The 15,146-nt window shown below is 41.2% G+C and overlaps 1 protein-coding gene across 1 annotated transcript in view; it reads left to right on the top strand.

Moving 5' to 3' along the window:
• Positions 1-8,929, top strand: part of SCIN (scinderin) — a 51,052-nt gene extending 42,123 nt beyond the window's left edge. Inside the window, exons 11-16 of the mRNA XM_027723243.2 lie at positions 1,390-1,560; positions 2,077-2,254; positions 3,083-3,204; positions 4,861-4,938; positions 6,246-6,306; positions 7,255-8,929. Coding sequence (XP_027579044.1) covers positions 1,390-1,560; positions 2,077-2,254; positions 3,083-3,204; positions 4,861-4,938; positions 6,246-6,306; positions 7,255-7,388 — 744 coding nt within the window. The 3' untranslated portion in view covers positions 7,389-8,929. The remainder of the gene's footprint in view (positions 1-1,389; positions 1,561-2,076; positions 2,255-3,082; positions 3,205-4,860; positions 4,939-6,245; positions 6,307-7,254) is intronic.
• Positions 8,930-15,146: the final 6,217 nt, after the last annotated feature.

Raw genomic sequence — 15,146 nt, 5'->3', positions numbered from 1 at the left:
CTATATTTGGACAGAGTCCAGCACAATATGGTCCTGCCTCATACCTAAGGCTAATATTAATACTAAAGTTATAATGATATTGCTACTAACAACTGCAATAGTAAGGTGCTTAAAAAGTCTTTTTATTAAAGCTGCAATAGACATGATACATAAAAGTACTTTTAGCCTGCAATGATTTTAGGAATATATATGTATGTATATGTGTACATATACGTAAGTGTATATATACATGCATGTGTATTTATGTATGTGTGCATTGCTATGCAAATAAATAGAATATGTTACCTGTGCTTAATGTCTGTATCAGCATTATTTGAAAGGTTTAAGTGTGCTATTTCGTATGGTCACTAGATGGCACGACAGTACAAATGACTATTAAAAAGTCAGGCTTGTAGGAATATGTTTCACCCAGCGGTGTTTGGAATTTTGGGTTTCTTTCGAGTTTGTTTGGGTTGTTTGTTGGGGTTTTTTGTGGTTTGTGGTTTTTTTCTGTTTGTACAATCCTACTGCACTTTGTCATCTACAAGTATACATATCCTCTGTTATCTTTATCAGACAGTCTATCCACCTGTGATACAAGTTAAAGCACCTGCTCCTGCCCAGCTGCAGCCACCCCTTTGGGCACCCCAGCTCCCAGATGCCCCAGGCCTCACCAGGGGCTCTCCAGTTCTCCCGCTCTACTGGCTACACAGCATGTCTCATTCCCTTTTTTTCCTTTCTTTCTGGGAGTGAAAGACAGGGAGTTGCAGCCTGCCACCTTGGTGGGTGGTACTGTTAATGGAAGAATAAATGGTTGTATACAAATAACTTTTATCATACATTAACCTAAAATCAGCTGTTCTTCATAGTGCAATGCAGTTTTTTAGATGGCAGTAGCATCTTTTGCATCTGTAATTGAAGTCCGTTTTTGTCATCCATGTTATCCTCTGAAAGATAGATTTATGGTCAGCTTTTTCATCCCCTTGCAGATAAAATACATATAAAAATAATGAATAAGTTGAATAACCATTCTCGTCTGCTTAAATACAGAGTACCTAAGCTTCCAAGATAGTTTTTCAGGGGAATTAAGTCATTGTATAAAACACTATGAAATGACAGTTCTTCTGAAAAAGAGTGATTTTCTTCTTAGCAGCCATTTTAATTAGCTAAACATTATGTTAGAAGTTTGACTCTTGTCTTTGTGTCAGCATGATTGACAAAAAAATCTCATAAATGCTCTAACTCTGTATGTCTGGAACTATATTTTTAGAACTTTTCAGCTTGCTGCCTCTCATTTGTGCTGACATGCTTAGCATTATTGGCTGACACCCCCATGCTCTTCAACAAAGACCGAAAATAACTACCTGTGTCCTTTTGTTTCTTTTATTGTATTTCTTTACATATGTACAGATCCGAGTCACTCAAGGCAAAGAGCCTCCACATTTACTGAGCTTGTTCAAAAACAAACCACTTATTGTCTACAAGGATGGGACATCCAAGAAGGAAGGTCAGAAACCTGCTCCACCCACACGACTCTTCCAAATCCGCAGGAACCTGGCAGCCATTACTAGGATTGCAGAGGTAAGGTCACCTGCTAAGTAAATCAACTATTCCCCATGGGAAACAGTATAGCTGCCACGAGCCTCTCTGACTAATCTTTTTGGATAGTCACAATTGGTAGGAACACAAAACTACAAGTGCAATCCACTGCTCTGTGTGACCAACCCATCTCATAAACCAAAGAGAATATGCTGTAAATGGCTGCAACCAATCTACATCATTCAGAGGACACTGTAAGAATATACATAGTTGACAGTCAGTTGACAAGGAATAGACAAGTCAGCAGCCCGTAGGAGACAGTCTTTATCCTATTTTATGAGATAGTCTTTCCTACTGCAAACAATCCGAAGTTTTCCCTGCCAGTCAGTTTTCCCTGTCTTAAGTTCTTCTCTAATTTTTATCAGTATAAAACTAGGGAAAAATTGAAGACCAAAAGCATAGCTGATTAACACTTCTAAATATTTTATATAAACATGCAAAATAGTGATTACATTATTTGAAAATTTGAAGAATAAAAGAATTTCTTTTTTGATCTAGGTTGATGTTGATGCAATGTCACTAAACTCCAATGATGTCTTTGTTCTGAAACTGCCAAACAACTCTGGCTACACCTGGATAGGAAAAGGAGCAAACACAGAAGAGGAGCTAGGAGCTCAATACATTGCCAGCATTCTTAAATGCCAAACTGCTAAGATTAGTGAAGGCCAGGAACCAGGTTAGTATGAGGCCATGTGGCTGCTGAGACTACACAGCATGCATGGTGATACCATCTAAATGGTTTTTGTAATCTTATATTTTGTGGGCAGAAGCATATGCTCACACTCTGCCTTTGAAAATCCAACCTGACATTTACTGTGGAGATCCATCCAGAACTGGCTGATGCACAAGTAATGCAATGCCTTAGAAGTCTGTAGGACAGTAGCAGGAGCTGCAGAGGAATGGGGTCCTTTCTTTACCCTGAGTGCCTAAGAACGGAGAAAGATAGCACATTGCTAAGGCTAAGAGAATTGGGATTGTTCAGCCTGGAAAAGAGGAGGCTTTGGGGTGACCTAATTGCAGCCGTCCAGTACCTGAAGGGAGCCTACGAGAAGGATGAAGAGAGACTATTTGCAAGAACATGAAGTGACAGGAGAAGGGGAAATGGCTTCAAACTAAAAGACAGTAGGTTTAGATTAGATACTAGGAAAAAATTCTTTACTGTGAGGGTGGTGAAGCACTGGAACAGGTTGCCCAGAGAATTGGTAGATGCCCTATCCCTGGAAGTGTTCAAGGCCAGGCTGGATGGAGCTCTGAGCAACCTGGTCTAGTGAAAGGTGTCCTTGCCGAGGGGCACTGGAACTTCCAACCCAGGCCATTTTATGATTCTTGCTAGGTTTGCAAGTTATATTGTTATTTTGACAAATTGCAGGAAATACTGTAAGAAAATGCATTCATCTTTGAGACAGAAAATAGATTGTTTGAGGATACCTGAAACACTGTCTAACAATCTAAACCACCAAATGTTAAATCCAGTGGTGAATAAATTATATATTGTGTATTTCAGAGGAATTCTGGAAAGTACTTGGAGGTAAAAAAAAATATCAGACTTCATCACAACTCTTGACAAAGGCTGAAGATCATCCCCCTCGCTTGTATGGTTGTTCTAATAAGACGGGTAGATTTATTGTAAGTATCTGAAGGATACTTTCCTCTCTGTTTTGTAGTTTCTGATGTATTTTGCCTTGGGAATCAGTGGACATTAAATGAATTTGGGGATCTGGCTTAGTTAACTGTGCTTGGCAAGAGCTAGAGAGTTGACATTTGGTGCTTTAAACAATTCAAATGCAAAGGATGGACAGAATAATTAATAAGGCACAAGTTTGCATGCAGAGCCTGCTCTGGTCTGGAACTATAGGCTTGCAGATGCAAAAATATAAGGTGCTTGCCCAGTCAAGAGCAATTTAATTCTTGCAGAGCATCACCAGATTGCTATCAATTTGCTGAGAAAGTACAGGTCAGTGCCTTGCCTCTTGCATGTTTGGTAGTGATGGTGAGGAAAAGAAATGTTGCTTGCCAAAAATCCCTAGCAGTCTGAAATTTTCCATAGAGATTTAAGATGTGTAATTATGCCTTTAAGGTATTGGCCTGTGCTCAAGGAGGTAGGAAGACCTATTTCCTTGGCAGAAGTACCCAGAGCTATTCACTGGGTATTAAGTCTGTAATTCAGGCTTAATTGCGTACTGTATTCTGGGAGGGCAACACCGTGTCACTGTTTGGCAAGGATGCACTCATTTTTAGGTAGGGGACATAGTTGCCTATCATCTGCAGTCTCCTTAAAGCACAGTCATTTGGAAAGGGATTAAACAAACAGGATCCTTTAATAAGGACTTTAAAATCTTATGAGAGTAGTAAAGTGTATTTTTCTAACAAGCTTCTAAAATACTCCTGTGAAATACAGTAATAGGAACCAATCTGTCTTTAATAGTCTGCTGGGAGCTATGGACTTGCTTTTTATCTTAAATTCCCTCCAAATTCTGAGAAATCCCCTCTTTCCTGTAGCATTTCTCTAGTAACTGAATCACCACCATTAGAGGTCCCAGAAGAGGCAGGTCAGATCATTCTGACCTTCTGGCCACTGTAACACAGGGTGGGGAAGAGGAAGGCCTTTTGCACCATCTGCTTATCGTTCCTTTAGCACTCCTACATGACCACGCATAGCCAAAGTCTTGGCAATCCTTTAAAAGTAGGAACCACTAGCTACATTATTATCTCCCTTCTCATACAGAATAATGTTGAACTGCCTTCCTATCTGCCTCTTCATTCTTGGAAGAAGCAAGCAGTCTGCCTTTCCTTTGGGTGCTAATCCTCAGTGGCTTAGTCAACTGTAATGTCCCATTGTTTATGACTGGGAGGCTTGGTTGTGTGTGTATTTCATCACTGAGCTCATCCACTGCAAACCAAAGCAGTTTCTTTTTCTTGTTAATGAATGTAAGCTGCATGAATATATCAGCTGATATCAGCTTGGTTGGTTCAAGATGCTCTATGGAAACATCCCCATCTCCTTCTGGCAGACCTGAGTCCCAGCTTAACTGTAGTCAACAATTACAATGTAAACCTTTGCTTGCCCTGAGGTTATCCTACCAATTCTACAAAACCGAGAGGTGCTTTTATAGGACATGCCATTATGTGATTTGGTTTTGATCCTTTAGGAGCAAAAAGAATGGCTCACCAGCCTTTGCACTTATCCTTTAAAAAAATAGCTTTGGTCTTTGCAAAATTGTATACCTTGACAAATCATTAAAAACAAAAAAAAAAAACCTCAAAACATAATATTCTTTTCAGATTGAGGAGGTCCCTGGAGAATTCACTCAGGATGATTTGGCTGAAGATGATGTCATGTTGCTGGATGTTTGGGAGCAGGTGAGCTGTGTACTTGACTACTGCTTTTTGTGAGAACAAGGATAATTTATTTTTAACCACTTAGTTCGTGAGATGGGAGAAAAAAACATATTGTGAGAATGGAAGCAGTTTTGTTTAATTTATACCATATATTATATTTTTTGAGCTATATGATGTGCTAGTGTGAATAGCATGATTGAATTTCCAAGCATAATGTGAAACCATGTCAGGCACTTCCTATTTAAACCAATAGAGCCTGCAAGAGTATAAGCCCCAGCAGTGTTCTGGAAGGATTCTCAATAGTGCTCATGATTTTATCACTAAAATTTATTAATTTTTAAAAAAATGTTATTGCATTAAAGATATTTAGAAGCCACAAAATACATGTAGCAGCAGCACCTACAAAAAGTCCTAGTAGAGAAACGGACAAACACTAGATCCTTACACAAATTTCTTCATGCTAGAAACTGGGTGGAGGGTGACAGAAACAATCTCCATCCTTTCCTGGGTTCACTGAAACTGAAAACGTGGAGAGCTTTTTGAATGGCAGACAAACTCACTGTGGATGCAGAGAGCACATCTGTTTCTCACAGTATATTCTCTCTACCCTTCCTCTCCTCTTGGAGGGAAAGGGGAGGAGGCCACAGATCCCATGCTTTTCAGCCTAACCCTTAAGGAACAAAAGGCTGAGGTTTTTGGAAATGAGAAGGAATGTCCAAGGTCCATGTGGGAAGGAGTGATAGGTAAGGTAGAGGAACAGCTGGTTGGAAAGTAGCTGGGATATACTGACTCAAGTAAGAAGAAAAGAAGTCTGGGACATGTAACTGGTTTCCAAAAGGATCCTGCGCAGAAAAGGAAAAAAAAGAAAGGAGTGTGTGTGGGGGGTTGCAGATCTAGGCTCTGGTTGCTGGGTTTTTCAGTGCATTATCTAGCAGTTGCCTGGGGAAGCACTGATCACAGGGCACAAATGTTGGTGCACACACAAAGCTCAAACCAGAGACAGTATTTCTACCTGCAACCAAAGGGCAATTTCCTGGGCAAATTGTAAAAGATATCCATGGAAAAGGTAATTAGATTTCCTTTCATCAGAATGCATAAAGATCCAGCCTTCCAGTGTCATAGAGAGCAGTGAGATTTCTGAGGACATAAGTACAGTCTTTTCAAATGGAGAAAAAAACATCAGTTGTGCTTTGTGAGAGCTGTGTATCTCTGCAGTCTTTTTCTTCTCTGCGTTCTTTCTCCTAGTGGAATCAACTATTTTGTACTTTACCAGCTGTACACAACTTCCTTATAACAACATGGGATCTGTATCTTTCCTCTGTTTGCAGGTTTTTGTCTGGATTGGGAAGGATGCTAATGAAACTGAGCGACAGGAATCCGTTAAATCTGGTAAATCAAATAAATTTGGCAGAATTCTGAGTGAGGTAGCATCAATATTACTTAAAGAAGAGAATAATATGATGTAGAAGAAATCTATTTACATTTACAGTGTTTAAAAGTGTTACTGGGCTTATTAAGATTTAATACAAAAGATGATTATTTTTGCCTTTAAATGTGCTTCAAAACTCTGTAAGTTTATGAAGGATAAAACTAATCAAGATAGCATTACTAGGCTGCAGAGCTTTTTAAAATATATATATATAGTAGAACTCCATGAAAAGAAACTGAACTGAAAAGAGAAAGAATTTAAAAGGAGGTCCCTACTGAGCTGTACCCTCACTAATGTATATAGAGATAGGAATGCCAGCAAGTCCTTACACTGCCACCCTTCACTAAGTTAAATTTTCAGGAGGAAATTCCAGTTGCAGAACAAATCAAGACAACTTACATGGAATGCACCTCCTTGAAAAATCATGTGTCACCTCTGGTGTGACTTCACATAGCTGAGCCGTTCTGATATAGTTTGTGCTGAAAATGCTTGCATCTGTTTCCCTGGAGCAGCTGGGGTTACCTGGCTGTGTTCCCGATATGTACTAATGTCATGTTTTGATGTCAAGGGAAACTACTCTGTCTCTCACATGGGAGAAATGAGAAGCCTGTGCATCCTCACAGCACCAGCAAATTCTTTCTCCTGTTCAAGAGCCAAAACCTAGCTGTATGGCAATGAACTGATCAGAACAGAAATCCCTATCCCTCTGTTTTAACTTCATGAAAAATTCCTTCACTGCCAGCTGGGAGAAATCAGCAGTTACCTGATCATTTCATTGCCTTTGAAATAATTAATTGAACACTGTATTATAGTAGCCCTGGGCTCTTTCACTATGGCTTTTAATGTATTTTTTTATACCAAAGGAATGAATTAATATATTACATGTTTTATTTCCTCTCTGCTTTTAGCCAAGCGCTATATTGAAACAGATCCTTCTGGCAGAGATAAGGGGACCCCCATTGTAATCGTGAAGCAGGGGCATGAGCCCCCAACATTCACGGGCTGGTTCCTGGCTTGGGACTCCAACAAATGGAAGAACTGATCTCTCCAACGAGACTCCAGCTTCAAGCCAAAGAATGATCAGAGCCCAGCTACTTTCTAGTGTTTTTAAGCATAAGCTTATGAAACAATATGATGCATCTGTTTTTTCACTTTCTTGAGCTTTGATATATTTCTGTGAATAACCTAGAAATTCTTAGCACTGGAAAGGATAAATGATAATTGTAAACTGACCAAATGGGATGAGTGGGGCTTTTCTAGTAGTAAGTACAGAAAGTGCTACCAATCTTTAATATTTAAAGAAAGAAATCTACTTTCTTTAATCTATCAATTATTCAAACAAGCTGTGGATCAGTTTATTTTAATGAGCTAAAATGGACCAAATTCTGCCTTCACTTAAAAAGCCAAACTAATACCACAGAAATTCCTTTAGATTAAGGTCAGCATAATATTGTGCAGAATTTGGCCTGATAAAGGAATAATTCTATATCTGTTGCAAGGGTAGGACTGGACCTGATTTAATTGCTAGGCCAGTGTATTGCTACACTTACTTAAAATTTCAGATGGTGTCTGATCCACAGTGGGAGCTGTGGCTTGCAGGAGGTATTTTGAGAAAGCTGTGCTTAACATGTTTACTTGCTCCACATACATACATGTGGAGCTTTGGACTGAATGCTGTTAGAAAATGAAGTCAACAAAGGTTTTTTTGAGAGACTGTCTAGCTTATTGTTATGAATTCCTTTAGATTTGTCTCTGTGAACCAGCTCCACGAGGTCTTTTTATCCAAAGTTCTTAAACATGTTGTAGTGCACTAGTGCTTTGAAGTGGAAGCAGAAGAAGCAACAGCTTCAAAAACACATACTCTGCCTTAACCAGACTGCACTTAAGCCATACTTTGCCTCAGTTGCCTTACTCAGCAGTACTCAGTTCGTTTTAAGCATGTGGATTGTTCACCTCGTCAGGTGCAGGATATCTTTCTAATTTTCTGTGCAAGTCTTAGACAAATATCAAGCACATCAAAAGCAAGGAAACGTAGCATTTCTGGGAATTTGGATGAGTATGCACCATAGAATATGGCCTTCTCTTTTGTCTTGGGCACAGTAACTTGGGCTTTTTTTTTATTCTGATGAATTTAAGAATACATTTTCAAAGTGGCTTTTATTTGTAACTTAGCCAGAAAAGTATACTTATGGGCAGAGGGAAAACTTCTTCAAATCTTGAGCATGGCTTTGATCATTTACTCTGTAATGCTTGTTTTAAACAACAATTTGTACAGCTGTAAATCATGTCAATGTGGCTTTTCAATGACAGCATTTCAGCGGTTTTATTATTCCTATAAGTGAGGTTAGAAAGTGAAATTTTAGACATTTTTGTATTTTTTTTAACATGACTGTGGTTTTGAATCTGGGTAATGCAAAATAGCAAATTTAGTCTGAGCTGATAATATCAATGATAAAAGAATTGCAAAGCTAAGAGATTAATTATAGGAGTTTGTTAGCTTTAAACATTTGTTTAAATGTCTGCTAATATAACTAGGCTGTACTGAATGTAATTTCATTTAAAATAAAATTACAAAAAACAATATTCTATATGCCAAGCTGATCTTCCTCTCTCTGACATATTGTTAGTCAGTGCCTCCACTGGTATCTAGCAAGACTTCCTAAAAAAACAAGTAGAAACCTTCCTTTTTAGATGGACAATGCAATGAGAAGTTATTTGTTTTTACTTTGGTGCCATTTTACGCAGTGGAGGCTTAACTCTTCCCAACAACTTGAAAGTTACAAACCTAAGTGAAAATCAAAGAACTGGGTGCTTATTAGCTTGTTATTTTCATCTTTAAGAAAAATTACCATTGTTATCAAGCTCTTTGGTTTTATAGCTTTTTATTTGCAAAAATTATTGACTACAGAAATAACTGTTTTTTAAAATAGGAGGAAGCAGGTTTATGTTTGTTTTTAAAGGATAGATCTTGCTTTTTACTTGTACGAGTAGATAAGATGTCCTTCTCCTGCTGGAATGAGCACAAAGACCTTTTCAGTTCCTCAGTCACTGAACAGCCTGTAATTATCTGATTGTCGTCTTCAACACATACATATGATTCTTCTCATTTTTAAAAAATAACAGTTATAGTAGCTTCTGAACCAAGGATTAGACAAGATTTGCCCTTCTTGTACATAAATATCTTCCGGAACACTGAGGGCTCTGAACTGGCACAGTCTGCCAACATATTCTCCAGCACTGTGAAAGCCTCTTTTCAGTTCCCCCGCACAAGACAGAGGAGCTTTTGTGGTCTCCTGGCCTGGGCGTTTGAATTTGTAATACATTGTCCTGGCACATTGATTACTGATGTTGAGAAGACCATTGAGAGCTCATAAGGGAACAGTGTTCTCAACTGGGCTTTAAGCACAACAGCTGCTAGCAACATTGTTCTTAGGTTTACTTGCCAGTGGGGAAGTTTATTTTTCATACATATATGTGCAGTACACACTCTTGAGGGAGGGAAGGAGGACAGACAGGATGGACTATGAGTGCTTGGAAGTGTTAAAGATTAAGCTGTTTTCAAGAAAATATTTAAGTACATAACTATGAATACACATAGCAAACCTATCTGCCTTGATCTCAGAATAAATAGAAAAAATTCTGTAGATAAATACAGTCAAGTTCAGTCAAGAATAACCTACGTGTGGCACTATTATCAAACTGTAATAGCATGTTCACTCTGTAAAGGCAAAATGAGACCCTGATTTAGCAGTTTCATTATGCTACTAAACAAAAAGCATTCATGTTCTATTGGTTGCAAATGCACCATCATTTTTCATCTTTGTTTTATTTCATTGCAACAGAAAGGCATTAGGAATTCTTAGAACCAACAGAACATCATAGTACTATATAGTATTTATATGACATAAAATACCATGAGCTTAGAATATAACTACAGATTGTGCACAGGAGAAGAACCAATTTATGGAATCACTGCTCTAAATACCCATTTTGACCGTAGCACATAGTGCTATGTAGCACCAGATCTGCTGTAAATGATTATGTTAAATGTAGCTAAATTAAATTGAACAGTTTGATTTCTTGCCAGTGTAGATTCACACAGGCTTCACCTGCACCAACAAGAAAATAATGGAGATGGGAGATGGTAGACAGTGGGGTTGCAGTATTATCCCTCAAAGGAGAACTAAAGAATTATGCAGAAAATGTTTTGCTCACTGGACTATAGTAGGAGGTGCTTTCAGACATCTGTATAGGCTACATGAGCAATTCTTGTTATGAACTTTGTAATCTTCTTGTAGTCTTCATTTTTACTGGATCTAAAAGGGCTAATAAAGAAAACAAAACCAGCCCAAACAAGTCTATACTTTTCCATGGACTGAAATTGCTCTTCAGTCTTTTCTTTATAGGAACTCTTTTCTCTATAGGAAAGCTTGGGAAGAACTCTTTTCTTTATAGGAAAGCTTGGGAAAAAGCCTTTGAACTTTGCTTTAGGATACAACTGCTTCCTCAGAATCCCACTAAAGTTCTGCCTTTATGGCTTAATTGAGCCAAATGTAAGTATATAAGATAAAAAAATTATTATCTAATGAAACCAGAGCTAGATAATACTTTGATGTGCTGACTTTACAAATTCTTGCTTTTTCTTTTTTAAAGTCAACAATTTTGTCTTTAGATAAAGAAATAGTACACTTTTCCCTTCTTATGGCTAGGACTTCTGCTGCTAAAATCAAAGGAACTTTTCAGTTAATTGAATGGCATGGCAGTGAGGGTGTGGCACAGCACTTTGGGTGGCAGTTTGCGCAGGCAGGGCAAGCAGGAAGGGCACAGCCACCCTCCCAGCTCTCTCTGCTGGGTTGTGAGGTAGGTGTGTGACTGTGGGTTTGGTTTTTTTTCCCCCTGCAACTCAACTCGACCCAGCAATGGTTTCCAAACAAGCAAAAGCCGTTGCTGCTGCTTTCCGGGGGAGTGTGCTAACCCAGACAGAACTCCCCAGGAAGGATGCAGCTGTTCAGGTCTCTGGCTGCACTGAGTGGCTGAGCCTGGCATCAGTACCAGAGGACAGCGCGAGAGACGCCTGCCTACGATGCGAGCAGGTGAATGATTTGCTGTGCTTAGTGGCAGAGCTCAAGGAAGAAGTGGAGCGGCTGAGAAGTATTAGGGAGAGTGAAAGGGAAATAGACTGGAGAAGTCATACCCTTTTGACCCCAACAGAAGTCCAGCAGGGGACGGTGAAGCCCTGCCCCTCCTGCCATCAGGCAGATGGAGCAAACCAGGTAGAGGAGGGGGAATGGAAACAGGTCCCCCATCGAAGAGGTAAAAGAATCCCTTCCCAACCCCCATCACGTCCCCCAGTGCCCTTAAAGAACAGGTATGAGGCCCTTGACCCAGAGAGTCAGGCAGAGGGCAGTCAAGAAGGTTGAGTGCCTGTGGATCAGAATCAGGGGGAAGGCCAAAAAGGCTGACATCCTGGTGGAAGTCTGTTATACACCACCCAGTCAGGATGATGAGGGTGATGAATTATTCTACAAGCAGCTGGCAGATGTCTCAAAATCACCAGCCCTTGTTCTTATGGGTGACTTTAACTTGCCAGATGTCTGCTGGAAACTCAACACAGCAGAGAAGAGGCAGTCTAGGAGATTCCCAGAGTGTATGGAGGATAATTTCCTGTTGCAGCTGGTAAATGAGCCTACCAGGGGTGGGGCCCTGCTAGACCTGCTGTTCACAAACAGAGAGAGGCTGGTGGGAGATGTGGAGGTTGGAGGCCATCTGGGGCACAGTGACCATGAAATAATAGAGTTTTCAATACCCAGGGATGCAAAGAGGACCATCATTAAAACTTCTACCCTGGGCTCCTGGAGGGCACATTTCAGCCTACTCAGAAGACTGGTTCAAAGGGTACCTTGGGAAAGAGCCCTTGAAAACAAAGGGGTCCAGGAGGGGTGGACATGCTTCAAAAAGGAAGTCTTTAACGCACAGGAGCAGGTTGTCCCATTGAGCCAAAAGGTTCAGCCAGCCTGGCTGAACAAGGAGATTTTGAAGCGATTTAGGGTAAAAAAAGAGGGCTTACTGACTATGGAAAAAAGGGCTGGCTACTCATAAAGAGTTTAGGAATATAGTTAGGTCATGTAGAAAGAAAATTAGAGAGATAAAGGCAAAATTCAAACTCAATCTAGACACTTCTGTTAGGGATAACAAGAAGTGCTTCTACAAACACATCAATAGCAAAAGGAGGGGCAAGGAAAACCTCCATTCTTTGTTGGACATGGGGGGGAACACAGTCACCAAAGATGAGGAAAAGGCTGAGGTACTTAACACCTTCTTTGCCTCAGTTTTCAACAAGAAGACAAGTTGTCCTCAGGACAACTGGCTTCTGGGACTGGTAGACAGAGACAGGAAGCAAAATAGCTCCCCTGTAATCCAGGAGGAAACGGTTAGCAACCTGTTGAGCCACTTGGATGCTCACAAAGTCTATGGGGCCAGATAGAATCCATCCTCGGGTGATGAGGGAGCTGGCAGAAGAGCTCGCCAAGCCGCTCTCCATCATTTACCAACAGTCCTGGCTCACTGGGGAGGTCCCACATGATTGGAAGTTGGCAACTGTCACGCCCATCCACAAAAAGAGCTGCAAAGAGGACCTGGGAAACTACAGGCCTGTCAGTGGCTGGCAAGGTTATGGAACAGATCATCCTAAGTGCAATCACACAACACCTACAGGATGGACAAGGGATCAGACCCAGCCAGCACGGGTTTAGGAAGGGCAGGTTCTGTCTGATCAACCTGATCTCCTTTTATGATCAGATGACCCGCCTGGTGGATGAGGGGAAGCCTGTGGATGTGTCTGTCTGGACTTCAGCAAAGCCTTTGACACCATCTCCCACAGCATTCTTCTGAAAAAGCTGGCAGCCCATGGCTTGGACAGGGGCACTCTGTGCTGGGTTAGGAACTGGCTGGAGGGCCGGACCCAGAGAATGGTGGTGAACGGGGCTGCATCCACTTGGCGGTCGGTCACTAGTGGTGTCCCCCAGGGATCAATGTTAGGTCCAGTTATATTTAATATCTTTATTGATGATGTGGATGAGGGGATTGAGTCCACCATTAGCAAATTTGCAGATGACACCAAGCTGGGGAGGAGTGTTGATCTGCTGGAAGGCAGAAGGGCTCTTCAGAGGGACTTGGACAAGCTGGAGAGATGGTCTGATTCCAGTGGGATGAGATCCAACAAGGCCAAGTGCCAGGTCCTGCGCTTTGGCCACAACAACCCCATGCAGCGTTACAGGCTGGGGACAGAGTGGCTGGAGAGCAGCCAGGCAGAAAAGGAGTTTGGATTGACAGGAAGCTGAACAGGAGCCAGCAGTGTGCCCAGGTGGCCAAGAAGGCCAATGGCATCCTGGCCTGTATCAGGAACAGTGTGGCCAGCAGGTCCAGGGAAGTGATTCTTCCCTGTACTCAGCACTGGTGAGGCCACACCTTGAGTCCTGTGTCCAGTTCTGGGCCCCTCAGTTCAGGAAGGATATTGAGGTGCTGGAGCAGGTCCAGAGAAGAGCAACGAGGCTGGTGAAGGGACTCGAGCACAAGTCCTATGAGGAGAGGCTGAGGGAGTTGGGGTTGTTCAGCCTGGAGAAGAGGAGGCTCAGGGGAGACCTCATCACTCTCTACAACTACATGAAAGGAGGTTGTAGCCAGGTGGGCGTCGGTCTCTTCTTCCAGGCAACCAGCAATAGGACAAGAGAGCACAGTCTTAAGCTCCTTTTTACAGAGAGAATAATCAGACATTGGAATGGGCTGCCCAGGGAGGCGGTGGATTCTCCGTCCCTGGTGATTTTTAAGATGAGACTGGAAGTAGCATTTAGTGCCATGGTCTAGTAACCACAGCGGTGTTGGATCAAGGGTTGGACTTGATGATCTTGGAGGTCTTTTCCAACCTGGTTGATTCTACGATTCTATGAAAACACAATCAGATGTTTAAACTACTATACGTCCTTAATGTCTAATTACATCCTCTCTTGACTGACCCAAACTTACTTTGACCTCCTCTGCCTATTAGCACATTACCTTATGCTAAAAATCAGTATACTACACTCACTTCATTTAAAGCTTCCAAAGTGCAAGAGGGAGAAGGGCAGACCAATGGGGAACTGGGAAAATTAGTGGATGATTGTTCTAGCCCTTCTCCCCTTGCATGTCATTTTCCTCTTGGCATTAAAGCATATTTGCATTACAGGGGGAAAAAAGTATTCTCTACAGAACAGAACACATAAGCTGATTTTTATGTTTTTCTTTTAAATAATAGCGAGCGGAGTTATTCCAGAGGAACAGGCAGAAGGGGAAACAGTCTATATGCAGCTTCTTCCTAAACACATCTACACTTCCACCCTGTGAGTGCTGTCTCCTCAAAGAGATGATATGAGTATACTGAGAACCACACAACTGGACATTTTACCACCACATTTAATCAGTCAGCAGTGAAATGTGGGCCTCCATGCACATGAAATAAAGCACTAAGCGAAAGCATTGATCTTTATTGTTTGTTAGACTGCAGATCATTTCCTCAGAAAATCACCTGGATGGGGGCAAGCAGGGACAGTAAAGGTATGTGCAGTGCTTCTTTGGGAATGTATCAGGAATCCAAGCAGCGAGGTTGGGACAATCTGAATGATATCCCACCAAAAGGCCCAGAGATAGACACATTTGCTTTAGCAACAACAATGCTTTGATTATCCTAACAAAGCCTCTTGACCAGTGCTAAAAGAGCACAGTTTTCTCCCTGCTGCTCTTTAACAGATATCAAAGAGGTGACTCA

This window comes from Pipra filicauda, unplaced genomic scaffold (assembly GCF_003945595.2).
Source record: "Pipra filicauda isolate LSUMZ 115617 unplaced genomic scaffold, ASM394559v2 scaffold66_size7647185_pilon, whole genome shotgun sequence".
Classification (NCBI taxonomy): Eukaryota; Metazoa; Chordata; class Aves; order Passeriformes; family Pipridae; genus Pipra; species Pipra filicauda.
This window is presented reverse-complemented; position numbering and strand designations above follow the sequence as displayed.